Source organism: Talpa europaea, assembly GCF_964194135.1.
Source record: "Talpa europaea genome assembly, chromosome: 8".
Lineage (NCBI taxonomy): Eukaryota > Metazoa > Chordata > Mammalia > Eulipotyphla > Talpidae > Talpa > Talpa europaea.
This window is the reverse complement of record NC_140075.1, coordinates 38974888-38997171: the sequence shown is the minus strand read 5'-3', so window position 1 is coordinate 38997171 and position 22284 is coordinate 38974888. Positions and strand designations below refer to the sequence as shown.

Genomic DNA, 22284 nt, shown 5'->3' with positions numbered 1-22284 from the left:
GACCCCTTAGCAAAGCCTGAGCAGAAATGGAATTGAGTCCATCTTGAGGCTCAGATGGCGGGCTAAGCTTTCAGAGGATGATTTTATGGGTCCTTTCCTGTGATGCCCTGCTACTTAATTTAGGAGGTTCTTTATTACGTCAGAAACAGATGTGAATAAATACTAATCTCCTATTGTCTTTACCGTGGTTAATGCTTAAGCATGCTTTTATTTTTGTGATATTATGTGCTAGTCCAGATATCTTAGTCAGGGTCTTGGCAGGAAAAAGATGTCACCTTGAAATTGGGGACGAGTGAAGAAAAAAGAATAATGAAGGGGCCATTTACAAAGGATGTGGGAGTGAGAAAAAGCATACCCTGCTAGCCACATGGGTGGCAAGACTACTTCTAGGCCTTGAGTGGCAAAGGACAGAAGTGATTTTCAGTCCTGGAGATGCAGTTGAGAGCTGCACATCAGCCAGAGCTATCTGTGTAGGAAGAATATTCACTGCTGTCCCAACTTGAAGGAAACCAGGGAATAAATGCTTCATTTTATTCCCTTTGGATTTCCTGTTCTTCTTCCTGTACCACTTGTTGGCCAAGACCCACCAGAAACCAGAGTGAAGGACTATGTGATTAGTTTCCCCAGGCACAGGGCACAGTGAAGAAAGAGGGGTGTGTATATGGAGGTGCAAATAGAGAATAACCAGCACTCCTATCAAATTATGCACTCAAATAAAATAATCTTTCCATTTCCATTGTTCTATTGGTGGGGAGAAGTTGCATGCCTATGATGGACCGACAATATAAGTCCTCTACTGATATTATAAAAACTCTTTTCATGTGAAGAGATGCTAAGTGTTGGTGCTTTCATGTTTTTCCTGGTGTTATCATGAACTTTACACCTGGCAGTGAGAGTAACTGTGTGCACTGGGTATAGCATAACAGAAAAATTGGGATAGGTTTGGGAAAGATGTTGAAAAAGGGGAGGACTGGTGGACACATTTTATATATTAGGTTGTTGATAAAATACTTTGGAGTATTTTTAAAAAGGGAAAAAGCACTGATCCTGATGATTATAACCCATGAAATCAAAGTTTCATTTTGCCTGATAATATCCCATTCATCTGTGCATTTAGACTAATTGGCTGAAACAATGCCTTATCTTTACTTTAGTCTATTTCTGTCTGATCTTGCTAGTTCATGTGGAAAGTGAATGATGTTAATTATGGATTTAGTAGAGGTCCATGACATTTGGATTTTTCTAAGCAATATAAAATGTTTACATTGAAATATATAGTAAGAAATAAGGTCACTTGGCCATAAAGACACACAAATCCACACCAAATGTGTGTTGGTCTGTATTTTGATTTTTGTTTTAAATGCTCGGCATGTCATACGATCACTGTTAACAATTAGAATTGCTGGAGAATAAAAATACATGTTGTTACTAGTAATTTCTTGACGTCAAAGAAATCCATAAAACAGAATGAATGATGTTCCAATAAAGTATTGAGCACATATGTGTGAGAAATGGAAGCTCCTAGTCTTTATTGAAGACATCGCTGTTAATATATGGCTTCCTTACAATAAGCTGCAGAATGAAGAGCGTGTTGTCTTCTTAGAAGCAAATAGGGTGTATGGAAAGAAGAGCATGTGGCTAGACTTGTTCCACTGGTGACACCCAGGGTGGGATTTTGTGAAAAGGGTTTTGATTGAGATTTCCAACACATGGACCTAGGTCCAAAGTAAGCATAAGTTGTTCTCATTTTGGATCAGTGGTTGATGTTGTCTAAGCAGATGAACTCAAAGTATTTTCAGTGTCTATTTATGCGGACAAAGTTTGATTTAATGTTTTTTCACAAACACTTTGATTTTTAGTTTCGTCACAAGACTGATAAGCAAGTGAATAATCGGCAATCTGAAGTGCTCATCGACAGCAAGTAAGAAATATATTTTTGGGGTAATTTTTAAGATTTCTGGAACCTCAAAACTGGTCTTGACATTTGGTGATTTACTCTTTTAATTAAATGTACATTTCTTTCTCCCTTCAACTCATTAAAAATATAAGTCCATTCTGTCTTTAGGATTCTTTGTTGTGTTCAGCAAATGACTATGCTTCCCTCTCAACTTTTACTTTAAATTCCTTTGGTATTTCTTTTGTGGAATGCACATATATTTTTGTCATTTTTCATTTCTAGAACTGGCACATGTTTGTATGTGGTAGATATTTCATAAATATTTGAGTTATTTAGTTTGCTGATTTCTGGGGAATGATGCTAGGAGACTTTGACACATTACTGTATCAAGTGATTGTGATATAAACTTTGTATTCACTTGATAGTTGAATTTAAAATGGATTATTTATCATAATGTAAATATTCATTGCTTTTAAATTCATCCATGAATAAAGAAATATTTACATGAATGATTATTAAATCTGAAATGCATTAAGACATGTATTTACACATAAACAATTGCAAAAACTTCTCCAGAAAACTTAGCAGAGGTAAATTTCAAAACTTTATTCCATTGTTTCTTACTTTCTGTCCTGTTTTTTTTTTTTTAAAGATTTATTTATTTATGCATACAAGAGCTGGGGTGCAGGCCAGAGGTGCTGGGGGGCGCAGAGTTTGAGAGGATTCACCAGTGAGAGAGTGGAGAGCAGAACAGGCAGATTGACTGAAATATACTGCTGAGGGGAGCAATGGGTGGGACAGGAGAGATCTGCTTCCCCATGCGAGTCACCTCCCTGGCTGGGGTTCGAACTCGTGCTGCAGTGGCTGTGGATAGCTTCATAGTGCTGATGCTTAACCCCTTGCACCATTAGAGAGGCCCTCTTTGTCCTGTTTTTGCTGATAAACATATAGCAAATTAAATTTGTAAATAATGTACTTCAATCTGGCAGTTGGTCACAATGAATGATGATTTTGAATAATTTGAATATTGTGAAGAGTATAGTTTTTTTTTTTAAAGGGAAATTTATAAAATGAATGAGTCATATGGGGGAGAAAATACCCAGAAATTATTAAGGTACTAAGAAGGGCTAGGTAGCCTAGACAATTGCTGGCAAGATTGAAGTAATCTCTTTCACAGAAAAATGCTTACTGATCACTGATAATCTAAAGAATACACAGTGTTTTCCTTTATTGACTTGTTTTAGAAAATGCTGTTGAATGCACGATGAAGAAAAATGATTTTGATCTAAAACTATAACTGTAAAGATGGAGACCCCAAAAGTGTGATCCTGTGTGATATGGATGAAACTATGTGGTTCATTCCAACATTAGCAGTTTTTGAATTGTTACTATGGTGTTTAAAAGCATGGGTTTTGCACTCAGACTTAAGTGTGAATTTAATCTTGACCCTAAATAAGTGTGGTTTCAGGTAAGTTCTTGTTTTCTGTGTATTCCGTGAATCTGTAAACTAATGTGGTGTGTGGCTTTGAGCTCAAGCGCTGCATATCATGACTTTCTCAGGTCTTGCGGTTTGGACAGGGTATATAAGGCACTAATAAGATATGACTAGTTCCTCAAAGAATATGCAATAATTAGTCTCATTACTTTGAAGTGTAATCTCATACAAAGCATGTTTAAAACATGTACACTTGTGTGATGAACGTGAACTAATGGCCTACCATATCTTTTAACATCTCTCTAGTTACCATTTAAATTTTTTGGCAATATCTGGACAGTTACAGATATTGGGGCCTCTATCTGGAGGCCATGGCATTAAGCCAGTAAGTTAGATATTCAGAAACTGCATGGCTGTGTCCTAGCTATACGTGCTAGCAATCATTGTCATTATTATTAGAAGTGGTATCAGTGTTGTATTTTTTTATTTAGCTTTTTGTTGATTTCTTATGAGGGAGCATCTCTCTGTAATTCAATATGGTATGCTATATTGAAAAGTATTATAGCTGAACCTATAAATTGAAGAAAGAATCATATATCACGGACAATGGAGCATTCTTTAGGATCCAGGAAAAATCAGGCAAGATTTTCCATTTGTAAGATTTCCCAGTACTGATCATGTTTGCACCCTGTGAATGTAGCCCGGTGTCTGCTGAGCTTTCAAACTGACTAGAAAGAAGTATCCTTGCTGAACAGGCAATCTGCTGGAGGCTCTTAATCTGTCTAATTTTGCCCAATCCCATCACTACAAAATTGTGGTGTGTGTGTGTGTGTGTGTGTGTGTGTATGGAAATGAATAATACTCAACTATAAAAAAAGAGAAATTCTTTTTTTTTTTTGGCTAGGCTATTACATACTCATCTGAAGTGTATGTGAATTTTATTTTCTCTAAAACCACATTACATGTTTTTATTATTACCAATATAATAGGTATGAAGTCCTTTTATTTTTAATTTTTACCTTAAATCACTTTAATTTTCCTAATGATCAATGATGATAAGCATCTTTTTATATGGTTGTTATTCTTTTTTTATTTTAACATTTATCATCTAAAAATTTTTTTTAAACAATATTTGCTTTCCCCCACCCCCTCAGGTGTATCCCCATAGAGTTTCCTTCCCCAAGGCACCCGTGCACCATCACCTCAGTCCCCTGTGCTCCTCCCTCGCTCCCTCTGATCCCTCTCCCTCCTCCTCCCCTGCAGGATGTCTCTGGTTTATAATTGCCTGATTTTGCTTTGTTGTGTTTTGTACTGTTATTATTTTTTTAATACTGATGTCTTTTTTGGTTCCCCTATATTCCTCTTATAAGTTAAAACATCTGATATTTTTCTTTTTCCTTCTGGCTTATTTTGCTGAGCATAATTCCATCTAGCTCCATCCACATTGATGTGAATGGCATGAGTTTATTTTTTTTTGATTGCTGAATAATATTCCATTGTGTATATGTACCACATCTTCTTGATCCTGTCATCTATTTTTGGGCATTTGGATTGTTTCCAGGTTTTACCTATTGTAAATAGTGCTGCAAAAAACATAGGTGTACAAGTGCTCAAAAAGAGTAATTCTTACCATTTGTGGCAACTTGGATGGAACTGGAGGGAATTATGCTAAACAAAGTAAATCAGAAGGAGAAAGACAAATACGGATGGGTTCACTTATATGTGAAATCTAGAGAAACCAAGAAATAGGTCAGATAAAGCCAACCCAATAACAAACCCTAGAAATCTGACTATAGAACTAAGGATATTGGTGAGGGAGAGGTGAGGAAGGGGACAGAATAGTGTGGAGAGAGTGCAATGGACTATGTGAAAAACTATGGTTATTTTGGTGGTGGGTGTGGTTGGTAGCACCTGAAGGGGGAGATCCTATACCTTTAAATCATATATAACATTGTAAACCAGTGCTACCTTAATGAAAAAAAAAAGAAAAAAATAAACAATACTAGCTAGGATGGTGGTTATTGCAGCATGTGTTCAGACTGAATTTTCACTTTTGGTATCTTGAGAAGTTGGAGAAATCAAATGTACTCAGACCTGAGAGAGCCCAGGGAGCGCTTAAGTCCTTATTTGGAGTTGGCAGTTAGAGAGGAAGCTGCTGGGACTCTGTGGAGACCCCTACTGTCTTCTGTGCTCACCCCTAGCTCCTGGGTGTGTTGCTTCTAATGGCTTGCACCTGCCACTTTGCTCCGCAAATGGCCCTTGGGCTGCAAGAACCAGTGCCTGTTAGTGCTCAAGTATGAAGGAGCATTGCTGTCATCTCCCTTAACCCTTTCTCCTAGACATGCTTTCCTAATGAGCCACTTGCATGCAAATCCTCATCTCAGGATCTGCTGCAAGAGAACTTGATCTAAGACAGTGGTTAATCCATACTCAATCCCCTGCCACTGCCAATGGAAATATTTAGAAAGTGTTCAGGGGGTCTCTTCTTGGCAACTGGGGGTCATGATCCAGTTAGAGAGTTAAAAGCCTAGAGGGGGTCAGGGAGCCCAGGTATTACTGGGAGTGGGTATCACCTGGCATGGGCACCACCAGACATTTGTGGCATCTCTTGTGTGCTCCTGAAAGAAGATCTTGAACTTGTGATCGTCACAGGCTAGGAACCATCAGTGACTAGCCCTGGAGGGTGGGAGTCATGGTCGGCATTGGGGAGGAGGTTAGCTGAGCAGAAGAGGGTGGGATGAAAGTCAGGAAACCTGGGTACCTGTAAGTGATCACTGTGTTCCTTTGAGCAATGTACTTTTCTTATGGACTTGGGACTCCCTTCTCCTGTGCTCAGAAGTGAGGGGGTGGGCAGTTTTGTTCATATTTACTATATATATGTAGTGTGTATATATATACGATGTATAGTAAATACATATATTTATACTATATATATTTACTATACATAGTAAATATACATACTATATTATATATATTTAATATATATGTTGATATTATATAATAATTTAATATATATTTTAATATCATATAATAATATATATTTTAATATATATTATATATTATATATATAGCTTTCACTTTTTCTTTTATATATTTTTTACATCATTTTTCATTTTTGCACAATGTATGCATTTTCATCTTGGTTATAGTCCCCATACAATTCCCACCCCTCCTTGTTTTGATCCTACTCCCTCTTCCCCCCCAATAGTGTGTCTCTGGTTTATAGTTGCTTGTTGATTTTGATTTTTACTTTATTATAATGTCTTTTTCCTGGTCCCTTATTTAAGTTTTCTAAATTCCTGCTATGAGTGAGACCATCCGGTATTTTCCTTTTTCTTTCTGGCTTATTTCACTGAGCATGATCCCTTCCAGCTCCATCCATGTTGCTGCAAATTGCATGTGTTTATCTTTTTTGAATGCTGAGTAATATTCCATGGTGTATATGGACCACATCTTCTTGATCCAGTCATCTATTTTTGGGCATTTGGGTTGTTTCCAAAGCTTAGCTATTGTAAATAGTGCTGCTATAAACATAGGAATGCAGGTGTCCTTTTGAATTAATGATTCTGTGTCCTTTGGGTAAATACCTAGGAGTGGAATTGCTGGCTCATAGGAAAGCCCCATCTTTAGGGGATTGAGGAATCTCCACACAGCTCTCCAACCACTATTACATATATATTGAGCAACTACGAATGCTTCCACATTTAACATGCCTAAAGCCTCACAGTGTGAGTAATAATTCCCCTATTTTAGAAATGAAGAGATTAAGGCCCAGTAAAGGAGTGGCTTGCCAGGGTTCCATGGCAAGTAAAAGACTAAATAAGAATTCTACTCACTTGTGAAGTAATGTCTACTGTAGCCTTTGATGCCTGATATGTCTTCACTGTTTATTTTATATTTCAATGGTTTTGTATACAGCTACATAATATAAACATGATTACATAATATATATTTAATTTCTGTGTTTACATATATGTAAATAAACATATCTACACTTTCAGGGCCTGGAGCATTACTCATTACATTCCTAACACTGTAAACCTAAGCCACATTATATGCTGACTTTATAAACCTAAGTTATAAACAAGCAAATAATTAGAAAAATAAAACTGTTTCTTTATAACTTTCCTTTTCAATTCAGTTTTTTTTTTGGGGGGGGGGGTTTGTTGCTAATATTCCTTTCACATCAGGACCAACCTTCTATATCTGCTATCCGTTATAATATGTGAAAGTGCCTAAGAAATATGTGTTATATTTAGCCTTTGATAAAATCTTTTGGTGACTTTAGATTTCACACTAAGTAGGAGTAGCAAGATTTCATATTATAGAAATGAATGTGACCACTCTATAGAAATGTAGGTTGTTAACCCACACTGTGAAAAATTTGCTGACTCAATCTGTGACTACCAATAGCTACTATTTCACCAAAGGAAGCTTCGTTAAATCATGCTAGCATCCTTGACTATGGTAGGACCAACTAGGCAGGTGAGGGACAGAGAGAGAGAGAGAGAGAGAGAGAGAGAGAGAGAGAGAGAGAGAGAGAGAGAATCTAAAAGTTCTTGCTAGGGTGATCTAATCTGTTGCTTCTCAGAGGGATTACACTTTCTATCACTGCCAGTGAAACCCCAGAACAGTTACATGAGGGTCTTGGAGGTGAGGTTCTGATGGTCTTTAAAGTTTTCAAGATCATTCATATATGCAAACAGTCAAGAATCTCTAGTTGAAGCCATCTCTTTCCCCATATCTATAGCTATATACCTATATTTCTCTGATTTTAAAAGACAGCCAAGAAAGGGAGTTCCATTAATTTTTAAAATGGTAAGTTAAGCATCATTTTTCACATTATAAATTTCCTCACAAATAATTCCATATATATGTAGTGAAGTTCACATTTTTAGTCAAACACTTGGTCAATTAGTAGTTATTTTGCTATGCTTTTCTTTCTTTCAGAAATTCAAGGTTTAATTTTTCCTATTTGCTACTTTTTCCCCATTACTTATATTGTTCTTAATGTTCAATCATTTATCGACTTTCATACATTAATACAAATTTCACTTTTAGTTGTTTTTTCTCATCAATATTTCTAGTCATGTGAATTTTATAAAAGGAAAACAGTGTGGGATCCTCTGCTACCTGATTTGGTAGTTACTAGCCACACATGACAGTTGAGCAATTGACTTAATTGATGGCTCAAGTTAAGATGTGTTATAAGTAAAAATTATACTCCAGATTTCAAAGACAGTGCAAAAAAGAGATGTAAGATCTGTCATAGTTTATCTATGTTGATTTTGTTTTTTGTTTATTTACTGAAGTAACATTGGTTTACATGGTCTGGAGGAATAGGTTTTCATCTCCTCAGATGTGCATCACCACACCCCACCCACTTGAGGGCCCTTGTAACCCTTTATCATATGCCATGGAGTTCCTGCCCACTTTTTCCCTGTCCCACCCTCCCCACTGGCAGCATTGATTCCTCAGCCATTTCTAGACTTTGCTTTGGTTGTGTTTTGTCAGTTTCTTTTTGTGGTTTTTCTATGTTCCACCTATGAGTGAAGTCACCTGATATTTGTCTTTCCCTCTCTGGCTTATTTCCCTTAGCCCAATCTACTCTAATTCCATCCATGTTGTCACAAGTAGAAGGAGTTCGTCTTTTTCTTTTTTTAAAATAGCTGAATAGTATTCCATCCTGTCTACTTACCACATCTTCTTAATCCAGTCATCTGTCATTGAGCATTTAGCTTGTTTCCATAACTTGGCTATTGTAACCAGTACTGCAATGAATATACAAAGGCATATATCCTTTTATTTTTTAATTTTTAAAAAAGATTTATTTCTGCATACAAGAACTGGGGGACAGGCCAGAAGTGTGGGGGGTGAGAGGATTCACCAGAGACAGAGTGGGGAACAGAACAGGCAGACTGACTGAAATATACTGCTGAGGGGAGCAGAGGGCGAGACAGGAAAGATCTGCTGCACCATGTGGGTTTCTCTCTGGCTGCCCAGGGATTGAACTCGTGCTGCAGAGACTTTGGATTGCTTTACAGTGCGGTTCTTAACCCCTCCATTTCCCTATTTCTCAACTAATAGAATTACTCATTTCTATAAGATTGGGTTTTTGCGACATTTTTATAAATCTTACATAGGATGATTACATGAACTCACTATAGTTCTCCCCTTATCCTTGGTAGATATATCCCAGGACCCCCAGTAATGATAGTACCAAACCCTACATATACTGCCTTTTTTATTCATATATACCTATGATAAAATTTAATTTACAAATTAGGCACAATAGGAAGCTGGAACAATTACTAATAAAATAGAAAAATTTTAACAATATGCTATAATGAAAATTTTGACTCCTCTCTCTCAAAATATCTAATTGCATGTAATATATTTGGACTGCAGTTGGCCATGGGTCACTAAAACCATGGAAAACTGAACTGGATAAAGCAAAACTGGATAAAGGAATGATTATATGAAGTCATTAGCAATGGGAGCATTATTACTCCACCCACTGACTATAGCCTTGATTGGAGAGTCCAGGGTGGAATTGTGAACAGGACCAGGTTGGGGATATTGACTGAACCCTGGAGTTTCAGTTCCATCAAATATGAGGTATCCTGCATGGCTGTCAGACCACCACAACTAAGTTCCAGGTTTATTTTTTCTTAATCATAGCACAACATGGAAAAAACTCTAAAATGTTCTGCTTGAGAAAATGATTTTAATGACACATGTAGATCCCCAGACATCAATAGCTTGAAACAGATTGAATATAAGTTTTTAATTATAATAACTAGCTTTATAGCACTCATATGTAAAGTATATACTTTAGTTTTGGTCTGCAGAGTTCCTAGAGAAAATGTGGGCAGTAATTCAGAAGTATGGCTAGCAGATCCTCCAGGCAGCTATGAAAGAATGCTTGCCATCTTCTGTGTCCTGCCAAATTTGAGACATGTAGACTAATGGTCAAGAGACTATCATTTGTTATTGAATTCTTGAGAATAACTTAAACTAGGAGAGGGGGAATTTTTGCATGGCATTGCTCCCTGCTGGATTTGATCCAAAATGTCAATTTAGGGTAAGAGTAGATCATTATTTTTATTAAATGTGACCTTGTTTTTATTATTTGAGCACCTGCAGCCCAAAATAATGAAGATCATTGAACCCAATGTGGCTGAAGCTGGCTCACACTTTGTGTGTCTGTGCTTCTTGAAAGTGGGGGAATGAGACATGAGAGGTTCTGCAGCGTCATGACCACATTAAAGGACTGATGAGCCTGGCTTTGAGTTGCCTCATCTTTATCAGGGCCTGTGGACTTGCAATGGAGTAGTTAAATCATAAGGCCGAGCACTAACTCTCTAAGGTATTTTCTCTCCAATCCACTCACATAATTTATGTGTTATGATAGTGCCATTAGGCCTAGTGGACAGCTATTTAGGGTCTATATGAAGCAACCTGCATATTGGAAGGGAAGATTTGAGGCAATAAACTTGATTCTTTTTTAAAAGTGATATTAATAAAACACACCATTATGTGCTTAAATAACAATGATTTAAAAACAAGCTAATGAGAATAATCTTGATGCTTTTTTGAAATTGGTGGTTTAAAAATTTATTTTCTAACTCACACTAAAAGTGTTTCAAAAATAGTTTCACCCTCAGTAAATTAATTTCAGTTTCTTAAGTCTTGGAGTCAACATTTCTTGGGCAGTTCCATGTTTTAGCTTTGCAGATGGAACAGTATATTTGCCAATGGACTGGTTTCTGTACGTGAGCCGTGACATTGTTATAGTTCTTATAAATGATTTTCCATTGTAATCAATTATTATATTGCATAAATTCAATTCTTAAGTGTTGAATTTCTAAATGGTGACTATTTCCCCAAATTAAGTGCATCTTGAAATAACAGAAATTTATAACACTTTCAAAATCCTGCACATGGGTTTTTCAGTGGCATCCCCTAATTTCTTAGTTTATATAACCCAGATGTTAGCTTCTCTCTTTTCCTTTCTCAAGGCTCCCTCAAAGACCCTCTACCCCCACTTAAAAGCAAAGAGAACAAGGTAGAGTTGAATGCAGATTTTGGACTGGGGATAGAAATGAGGTGGTTTATTTCACATACCCCATATCATACAATGTAAAATTCCATTTTGACATTTTTCTTCTCCAAATTTCTCTCTCTCTTCTGCTGGCCTTCTGCTGGCCTTTTAAATTTCTCCCCCAATTGGCTCCAATCTCCTTCTCTCACTATCTGGGGCCTCTCATACTTAACTCATTTTTTATTACTTAAAGTAGTTTGGTTCTTCCTTGGCTCTGAAACCAAACCCATCACAGCTGCTTACCAAAATGTCAGATTCTTCTGTAAGTAGGACCTAATTATCTCGGATGACATGGAAGTTAAAAATATACCAAGTTCTATGTAACATTTAAAGCCTGATTCTATCTCTCTTTAAAAAATAAGTTTATGTATCTCTACTCAGTTGTCACAGGGAGGAGATCTAGAATTTCTTTTGCAAAACAAACCCAAACCTAACCCACAAAAGCCTTGTGGATGTCAGAAGATTAACTTTAATAATGTAAAGCCTTCTTAAGCTCTTAAAATCTAAAGCCATAAAGAGATCATAATACTATAGTGAGTCAATTTGGTTTTAATCAGAGTCCAGAAATTGTGTATACCAAACCAAAAAAATATTTAAGTAGTGATTGTCAATTCACCACTTGTTGATTAACTGCTTACACATATCTGTTACAAGAGCATTTTGCTTTAGATTTATAGAGATAATCTCAATGGCTAATTCCTCTATGCATTCAAAGTGGTATATTATCTGCCTGCTGTAGGTAGAAAAAATTTTTTTTTTTTAAAGATTTGCTTATGTATGCAAGAACTGGGGTACAGGCCAGAGGTGTGTGGGGTGAGAGGATTCACTGGAGACAGAGTGGGGAACAGAACAGGCAGACTAATGAAATACACTGCTGAGGGAAGCAGTGGGCGAGACAGGGGAGGCCTGCTGCACCATGTGGGTAGCTTCCTGGCTGGGGATTGAACTCGTGCTGCAGATGCTACAGATAGCTTAATAGGTTGCATCTTAAACCCTTGCACCACCAGGGAGGCCCTGTGGGTAGAAAAATAACAAAAATTAAAGCATATAAAGAAAGTACAGAAATTTCTCGATTCCACCACTCCCCAGAGCAGAATACATTGTATTCCCTCCACTTATGAATCATTTTCCTCCTCTAACTTTGCCTTCCTCTCTTCTTTTTCCTTTTTATTCCTCCATACAATATTCATTTGAAAAACCTTTGAGATTATACTATGCTCTCTTGTCCTGGTTTGAATGGTGGCTCCCCAAAAGATTGATCACATTTGCTGGAAACTATGAATGTGACCTTACTTGGAAAAAGGGTCTTTGTAGATATAATGAAGTTAATGATCTGCAGGGAATGATCACAGGGAAGTACACACTATAAAGGTGGAGGCAAAGGCTGGAGTTATACAGCCCCAAGTCCAGGGATGTGAGGGACTGGATTCGCAGAGTGGTGTGCAACAGATCTTTCCTTAGAGCTGAGAGAGAAAGAGAGAGAGACAGTTGAGTGAGAGACAGTTGAGAGAGAGAGAGAGAGACACTGTTGAGAGAGAGAGAATATTGAGAGAGAGAGAGGGTGCACAAGTGTAACTGTTGACACCCTAATTTTGAACTTCACAACTGTGAGAGACTGGTTTTGATGTTTTAAATCACCTAGTTTGTGGTAACTTGTTACAGCAGTCCTAGAAAAGTAATACTTCTTTTTAACTTTTAACTGAGATGTTCTGTTCGTTCATTTATTCATTCTTTCACTCATTTATAAGTACTTATTTGGTGTCAGGCAAAATGCTACATGCTGGGGATCACATCTAAATAGGGCAGAATTTCTACCTCAAGCATAGTGCCAACACACGTATTTGTTACTTGATAGGTTTATCTCTAGAATTCCCCAATTCTCACTTTTCATTGTTTTTACTCACTGGCAAGGTGAGTGAATAAAATGAGTGATCTCATTTGGAATTTGTAACACTAGAAAAATTCCTCTTAGTACACAGGCTCTGTAGTCCAAAAACAATGCCAGATGGTGGAACACTTTAGTAGGATCTGGGAGGTTCATTGAAGATGATGCCTTAAAGCTGTAACTTAGGGGAACATTGGACTATCTTTAAGTTTTAGTAATGTTTTTGAAAACTTAAGCCCTACTTCCTTATTCCACATCAGAAGTTTAAAAAATTTACTCTTCTTGCTGATCTTTGCTGTGGAGTATATGCACAATAATAGAAGAAAAAATAGAAGGGCAGAGGCTATGGAAAGTAAGAGTATTGGTTTCTAAATTAGATCTAAAGACTCACAAGAACCTGGGAAATTTGGGGGCTAGATGAGTGATAGAGTTGGCAACAAAATGGAAAGAAAAGTCTGGCAGTGGCATTGTTTACCAGTTACTAGAGATAAGGAGGTCGAAATGGAGTGTGTAGTTGAGAGTGAGTCTGATCATAGCAGAAGAAAAGAAATGGATTTTAATAATGTAGAAAAAACATTTTGAAGTTAAAGAAACTGGATAGCATTTTTAAATGGAGAATATATAGTGCAATGAAGGGTATTTTCTGTAAGCTTTGGAAAAGAAGTGAGCTTTCAATCAAAATACGTGTTTTTTTTTATATTTTAAATTTGTCTAGCAAGCCGTGTGTGTGTGTGTGTGTGTGTGTGTGTGTGTGTGTAGGGTGGTCAGAGCTCTAAAGGGAAAGAAGAAAATGAAATTGAGATTAATGAGGGCTTCATGGAGAAGAACACTTGGGCACCATTGAAGATCGAAGGGGCAACCTTGGCTATAGGGGATTCGTTTCATTCAGATGAAGGAATTCGCTCTGTGTGTCAGTCAGTACAGATGAGGGCTTCATCAGATACAGGAGGAAAAGTTTCACAGGGACCTTGAGAGTAGTGTCAGGGATCCATGCTGACCACTCTTCCCTCCATTTCCTCAACCTGCATTTATGTAACATTCCTCTGTACCAGCCCTGGTGCTAGGTACTAGGGATACAGGGATGACTAAAACCCACAGTCTGAGGAGTCTAGAGTCTAGGGAAAAAGCATGAGGTACTCTGAAAGCACATCTGTGGGAGAACCCTAACACAAAATATGGGAGGTTGGTAGTAGGTATTTCATTATCTTATAATAACTCATGAAAAAAATTGGCCCCCAGTAAAGGTCAGTCATTAAAGAATTAATTGGATGGTGGGTTGAGCAGAAGAGGGTTAAGGCAGGGTCCTGGCCATAAAGGATGGGTAACTCTTCATAGGTTTACCGCAGAGGGAGGCTAAAACACACTGAATGAAAAAGATGGAGAGATGAACAGCATGAATCTACTCTCTCCCCATCCCACTGCTCTGTCTGACTATGTGCTCTGGTAGATTGTGGTCCATCCATGACTACCATTTTCTATATAGGTGTTCCTTACGGACTCTTAGCTAATTCAGCAGTGAGGACTTCTGCTGTCTTTCTATCCCATGAGTTAGGGAGAGGGCTTGGAAAGTCAACCAGTTGGCTGTCACCAACCGGCTACATGACTGAGGATCAAGGACCTCATTTTTCTCATTTATATAACAAGAAGGTTGGATACCAGTTTTTATGAACCTTTCATTTTCCAATCATCAGATGCCTCTCTGAATGAAACCCGCTAGGGAGGCCCAATTAGACAACAGATATAGACATTGCTGCTCATGATGAAGCTGGAATGGCGAACCAGGAACAGTTGCTTATAGCTGCCCTGTCACCCTCTGTGGTGGCCCCGAGGGGCTGCCATGAGCATCACTGACCTGTGTAATGGTCTGCAAATGAACCCTGGGTACTGCCTTGGCCTGTGTCACATGACATGGCCCTTTTGTAGACATTCTGAATCAAAATCTCTATGAATGGTGCCGAGGACTCTGTTTTTAATAAGCCACCTCATGAAATTCTTATGTACACTGAAGTTTGAGTGTTACTGCATCAGATATTTCAAGGTCCCTGCAAGCCCTTGAATTCTTTCCTTCTGACCCTCTTTAGCTTCATCCTGATGGTGAGGAGTCAAAGAAGGGAAGTGAATGACTCTATAGGACAAAGGGATTTAAAAGAAAATGCAAGATTGGCAATGTAAGGGTGGATGTGATGATAAGATCAGTTATAGTAGTAGTAGTAGTAGAATATTAATAAAGATGATGGACGAGGAGAGTCATATATAAGAGAGTAAGAGAACATTTGACCATAGTATTTTCCAACAATGAGGATATTGTATCCCAAATGGAGGAAATTGTAGCAAGAAGTGTCAGGAGATAATTCAAAACACCAGGCTGCCAGAAGTAATGCTCTGACCAGATCCTCTGGCAGATCCTTCTTGTCTCTACTCTACCACGGCATGTAATGTCATAATGGTCTTTTATCCTTACATTTGTCAATGTGCATTGATGCTTATTATGTATCAGGTACTGTGTTAGGTGCTGCCAATGCCCTGAATACAAACAGACGTGGTCTCTGCCACCCTAGACTTGAGTGTCTGGTGGGGGAAGCAGACTTAATATAATAGTCATGCTAAGTAGTGTGTTATTATAAGATGAGGCAAGTGCTGCTGAGGAAGATTAAGGTTCTAAAGAAAGATGTGTGTGTGGGGGGGTGCTGGGCAGAAGTAAAGCAATTTAGGAATGGATTCTTTGAGGAAGTAGTAAATTCTTAGTAATGATTAGGAGCCAATTAGGCAATGGGGTGATGGGGTGGGAAGAAGAATTAGACAGTGGGAACACACGTGCAAAGGTCTTGGAGAGGAAGGAAGATGATGATGATGAGGGACTTAGTGGCAGAAGCGTGGAGAGTAGGCTGAGGAAGAGCAGTGTGCAATGCGGCTGGGGGAGACATCAGTCAGTCTAGACCCTGCACGGACTCAAGGACCATGTTATATATTTGTGTCTTTTTCTTAAGAGTAGAAGGAATACACAGAAGGGTTTGCCTTTGGAAAGGTGCATGCCTGCTACATGGGGGAAAAGGCAGGGGAGGGTGGCCAGTGGAGAGGGCAGAGTCCACTGCTGCACTGATCTGTCTGTCCTTATACTACTGTGATTACGATCTCTGTTTCTATCGCCTAACAAATGTCCAGTGTGTAGTTGATGATTAATACTTACTTGACAGCTAAACAAAATGTATTTATTTTTTAAAAGATTTATTTTTATTTATGCATACAAGAACTGGGGTATAGGTGAGAAGTGAGGAGGGGTTGGTTGTGTGTGAGAGGATTCACCAGAGACAGAGTGGGGAACAGAACAGGCAGAATGACCAAAGTACACTGCTGAGGGGAGCAGTGGGCGAGACAGGAGAGGTCTGCCGCACCATGTGGCTAGCTCCTTGGCCAGGATCGGACTCATGCTGCAGTGGCGGCGATAACTTGATAGGGCTGAGACTTTTAACCCCTGTGCCACCAGGGAGGCCCACAAAATGTATTTAAATGAAGTAAATAAACCATTTGAGGGAAATCAGAATATCTTTTATGTATACCCCGCCCCTTCTCTACAGCTAATATGGGGCAGGGGAGGCATCTTATTGTACGTTCTGCGCACATCACTGTCTGCTACTATTGCCATTTGAGAGTGGTGTATGTCTTGGGGGTTCTTGGATACCAAATGCGTCCTTAATCCAAGTGCTCTGTGCTACTGGGAGTCTCCTGGCATTGCTGTACATTATGTGCATGGGAGCTTGTCTGACATTTAAAGAAAGGGAGAGGGTTAGGTCTGTCTGGGATTTATTTCTGAATTAAGAGGGCTTAAGGTAGAATTATCAGCGTTCACTGTTTATTTCAAGGCTGTCTCTAGGTTCAGCATGTCAGAAAAACAAAAGTGTGGGAGCAGAGACAGCCCTGGACGTGGGATAGTGATGCAGAGAAGGGCCTCAGGTGTGTCCACCTCAGGTGTTTCCCTCTAGCTGGACTTTCTAAATTGCTGGATAACAAATCCTTTTCACCCAGCTTGCCTCATCTGGTTACCTTGTTCCTTTCCAGGCATTTGTGTTAAGACATACTTCCCCCCTTCACACTACTAAATTTAAGGCTTAATTTTCAAATCAAATGCTCATCTGGCTGGATGCCTGAGAAATCACATGTGGATAGCTCAGAGACCCAGGCAGGGAACTGTGCCCTCGCTTCTGGAGAGTGGGTCTGGAAACCATATGAACTGTAAATAGTTTTAAAATGTAAAAAAGTAAAGCTTTCTGCCAAAAGGGGAGAGCAGAGGTTTTTTTTTTTTTTTTCTTTCTAGACTTGGTTATTAGATGTCTGTTCAAAATTACCAACCTCTATCATACAATCTGTTTACTGTCTCTATGAACCATCCAGATTTAACCCCCATGAGGACTCAGCTCTGCCAACACTTGCTTTATTAGAAATCAGTTTGGGGGTCACAACTGTACTGTGAGTTAAGTTGGTAGGTATAGGATTTTAATGGAAATTTGCCTTCTTTCTTGTAAGACTTCCTACTGAAACTTGGATTGTAGAAATAGGTTAATATTCTTTTAAAAAGATAATAGAGCCTAATTTTCAAGTAAGTGCAAGAGAAAGAATAGGAAAAGGAACATTGTTTCCTTGCTAACTAATGTGCTGCAGCATCACTTTCACTTTGAGAAATACTGTTCAGCATCTGCCCATTTGGGGGCTTCTCTTCTTCACCTCATCCTTGGTTACAGAAAGCAGTTTCATAAGACTCCATCCCCTCACCCCCAGCACACATTTTGGTCTCAAATCCTGTGGGTGCCGAGGCACAAAAATGTTGTTGCCTTTTCTGATATCCACACTACTAGCGACCCCTGTCATTCGGTATCAACAAGTTCCTTGAGATTCTTCCTTTTTTCCTTTTGTATTCCAAATGTTGTCCTTTCTGTGCATCTATTTTCTCACTCTTTTTCTGGGGTTCCAGAGGAAAGAACTCTGAAAAGAGATGCATGGAATGACAGGAAAACATGATCCAATATTAGCCCTTTTAAATAGAGACTGCTATAGAATACTATATGCCTAAAAAGGTAGAGATTACAGCAGACTTATGCAAAGAAACATTCAAAGGAAGAGAGCATAAGTGCTTAGCACAGGCATGCAGCTTCACTGATGTTCAGTTTCAAATCTGGTGTCAATAATGTGGGTTAATGTAAGTTCTATTTGAATGGCACTATCCCTGGCATGAAATCTGCCGATGAAGCTAGTTGAAGATATGATTTCCAGCAGTGGCTCTTGTGACTAGGAAAGAAATTCAGAAGAGAGAAGATTGCTTGTATATGTATTTAGATATGCTTTTACAAATTACAAAGAAAACCATAAGCCTCTAGTCCTTGACAGCTAGAGAGCGTAGAGGACTTTGGGGAGTGTGAGGCAAACCTGTGATTGCTCTGAAGCAGAAAATCTTTGTGCTGGAGCTTGTTGGAACACAAAGTCTAGAGTGTTTCCCAGAAAGTAATTAAAAAGCAACTTTTTGGCAGAAAGTGTTCATCTTCCTAATAGAGAAAACCAGAGTCTACTCTAGGCAAAAAAGCAACATCTAGATTTATGCAAGGAGCAGAGATTTCTAGAGACTTTGGGATTTGAGTTAAATCCAGAGGGAAATAAAGGGATTGCATTAGAAGGTTTTGATAATTCCTTTTGCTTCTAAAATACTAGAAATGGAATCATGATATGACATATTAGCCCTCCACCCAAAGCTTTCAATTTTTTTAGTGACTTATAGAGTTATACAGAATATGTTGGGGCATAGACTGTGTTAGATCGTTCACAAGAAGCCTTCACTTGCATCATCCAGGAAGAGTGGGAGCTTGACTTCTACCCTAGGTTGGAGCCAAGGGACAGTGTTACAATTCCTGTTTATATCCACTCCTGTTGGATTGGATTGGAAAAACTGATAAGGCTTATCAGTACTTGTTGGGATCAGCTGAAGTATTATCCCAGCACTATTAAAACCAGATATATGACTATTCCAGACCAAAGATGAATGTTAAGTGTGTCTTAGTTCTCTAGATAGTATTCTCATTGTAACAAAGAAAGTGAACATGCCATTGCTAGATTCGTGGACTCACATTTTGTGGGAGAGAGAGATAAACATGTGGATCATTTCAAAATAATATGGATGATGATAGAGTTATTCAGGACTATTTTGGACATACTGAAAAGGGGGTACTTAGCCTGGTATAGGGGTCAGAGGAAGCTTCGTGGAAGAGGTGAGTCTTTAAATAAAATTAATCAGTTAAAAATGTGAAAAATCCAAAAATATTGTGAAAAATCCAGAAAAGTAAAACTTTCCACTTTTTTTGTTAAAGATTTATTTACTTATGCATACAAGAACTGGGGTACAGGGCAGAGGTGCATTGAGGGGGGCGGTGAGAGGATTAACCAGAGACAGAGTGGGGATCAGAACAGGTGAACTGACTGAATTACACTGCTGAGGGGAGCAGTCGGTGAGACAGGAGAGATCTGCTGCACCATGTGTGTCACCTCCCTGGCTGGGGATCAAACTCTTGCTGCAGTAGCTGTGGATTGCTTCATAATGCTGATGCTTAACCCCTTGTGCCACCAGGGAGGCCCTCAAAACATGTTTTGTGCATTTTTGTATTTAATTTGCAAAAATGCACACATACAAAAAAAGCTCATATAATATAGGCAATTTTTTTATATACCTCACAATTGGCATTAAAGTCTTTGAAAACATTTTTAAAAGCTGAATAATAGAGGTGGTATAATTGATCATTCACCTATTGTTGGATAATTAACTTGTTTCTATTTCTTGTTTTTGTAAGTAACTCTCAGAGGAACATCTTTAAAGATAAAGTCCATAGGCATGTCTAATTATTTCTTTAGGCCATGAATTCAGGGAACCTAGACTTTGCCTTTTAATTAAAGATTCTTAAGATTTTGTGAAATACTTTCTAGAAATTTGTGCTCATTTGTCCTCTCATTTGAGCAATCTTGGCCTATTGGATAAATATAAACAGGTTGTTTAAAAAATTCATTGTTTTCAAAAACCCCATATAGCAAAGCTCTCCTGACTAAAAGGACAAAGAATGGGGATATTACACTACCAGACTTCAAATAATACTACAGAGCCATTATAATAAAAACAGCATGGTATTGGAACAAAAACAGACTCTAGAATCAAAATGAGAGCCCAGAAATAAAACCACACGTATATGGTCAACTAACCTCGACAAAGGAGCAAAAATTATACACGGTAACAGGGAAAGCCCCTTCAATAAATGGTGTTGGGAAAACTGGTCTGCTACATACAAAAGAGTGAAACTAGACTACAGTCTCATACCATACACAAAAATCAACTCAAAATGGATAAAAACCTTGGATGTAAGATCTGACACCATAAAATATGTAGAAGAAAACAAAAGCAAAATACATACATCTCAGAAACATCTTTGAGGACTCATCTCCAGTAACAAGGAAGACAAAGGGGAAGATAAATAGCTGGAATTACATCAAACTAAAAAGCTTCTAAACAGTAAGAGACAGTAACCAAAATGAAGTGCTATCCTACACAATGGGAGAAAAGGTTTACACACCATACAATAGATAAAGGACTTATATAAAAGATCTGCAAAGATCTTACACAATTCAACAAAAACAAAGCAAACAACACAGTCAGAAATGGGCAGAAGAACTAAAAATATACTTCTCCAAAGAAATGCACATGGCCAACAGGCATATGAACAAATGCTCAACATCACTAATTCATCAGATATATGCAAGTCAAAACCACAATGAGATACCACTTGACACCAGCGAGAATGGCCCTTATTGAAAAATACGAAAACACTGGAGAGGGTGTGGAGATTCAGGAATACTCTTACATTGCTGGTGGGAATGCAAACTGGTCTAGCCACTATGCAAAGTTGAGTGGAGGTTCCTCAAACTACTAAAAATGCATCTACAATACGATCCAGTGATTCCACTCTTAGGACTCTACCCAAAGAACATAAAAACACTAATTCAAAAAGAAGCCTGCACTCCTATGTTTATTGAAGCACTCTTCATGATAGCCAAGATATGAAAACAACCTTAATGTCCCAAAACAGATTACTAGATTAAAAATTTGTGGTGCATATACACAATGGGATATTATTTTTCATCAAAAAAGACAAGCTCATGACATTTGTGGCAACATAGGTGGAGATGATGCTAAGTGAAATAAGTCAGAAAGAAAAAGATGAATATTATATTCATAATATAGAGAAACCAAACAAAAGGTCAAGAAAAAGATAAAAATCGCAAGCTGACCATGGATCTCAGGTGTACAGCCAGGGAAGGGGAAGGGGAAGGGGAAGGGGAGAGGTCAAAACAGGGGAGGGAAGAACACAGGGAATTTGGTGATTGTCTATGGGTGCCATGATGGTGGGAGAACTATCTGGACTATAAGGGAAGAAAAACCAATTTCTGTACAAAAGTAAACAATGATGTAAGAAATTAAATAACAATAAAGACAATGATAAAAGAATTCAATTGGTTTCTAGTGAAAGTGATACCTTTTCAAGTATTTATTGTTTTTCTTTTCAATGACTTATTTATATTTATTGCATATTGTTGGTCTCTACTTTGTTGGTTTCAGACAGGTAGAATAAGTACCCTCTTTGTGTTCCCACAGTGTTTACATGTCACAGCTTAGAGCTCAGCACAGCGTTTTAATAGTCGGTCCATTTCAGCCTTTTCCTCTAGATTTTAAGACTCTTCAGCCAGGAACCATTCTGTATTTATCTGAGGGGTTTTCAAGAGTTATTTCTTGTAGGTCATGGTGGGAAATCCCAATGTTGTATTAAATGAAACAAGAATTCATTGGAGGGTTTTAAGCAGGAAAATGATACGGGATGAGATTTCTTTGACTGCTATGTGGACAATGTATAGCAGAGAGGGCCAAGAGCAGAAAGAGGATG

General features: G+C 38.2%; 1 protein-coding gene across 1 annotated transcript in view; it reads left to right on the top strand.

Moving 5' to 3' along the window:
* LOC311175249 (putative phospholipid-transporting ATPase IM) overlaps positions 1–22284 on the top strand; it is a gene marked incomplete at both ends in the record, with an annotated part of 155957 nt that overhangs the window by 77827 nt on the left and 55846 nt on the right. The window contains one exon of the mRNA XM_084240154.1: positions 1860–1921. Within this exon, the coding sequence (XP_084096280.1) occupies positions 1860–1921 (62 nt within the window). The remainder of the gene's footprint in view (positions 1–1859; positions 1922–22284) is intronic.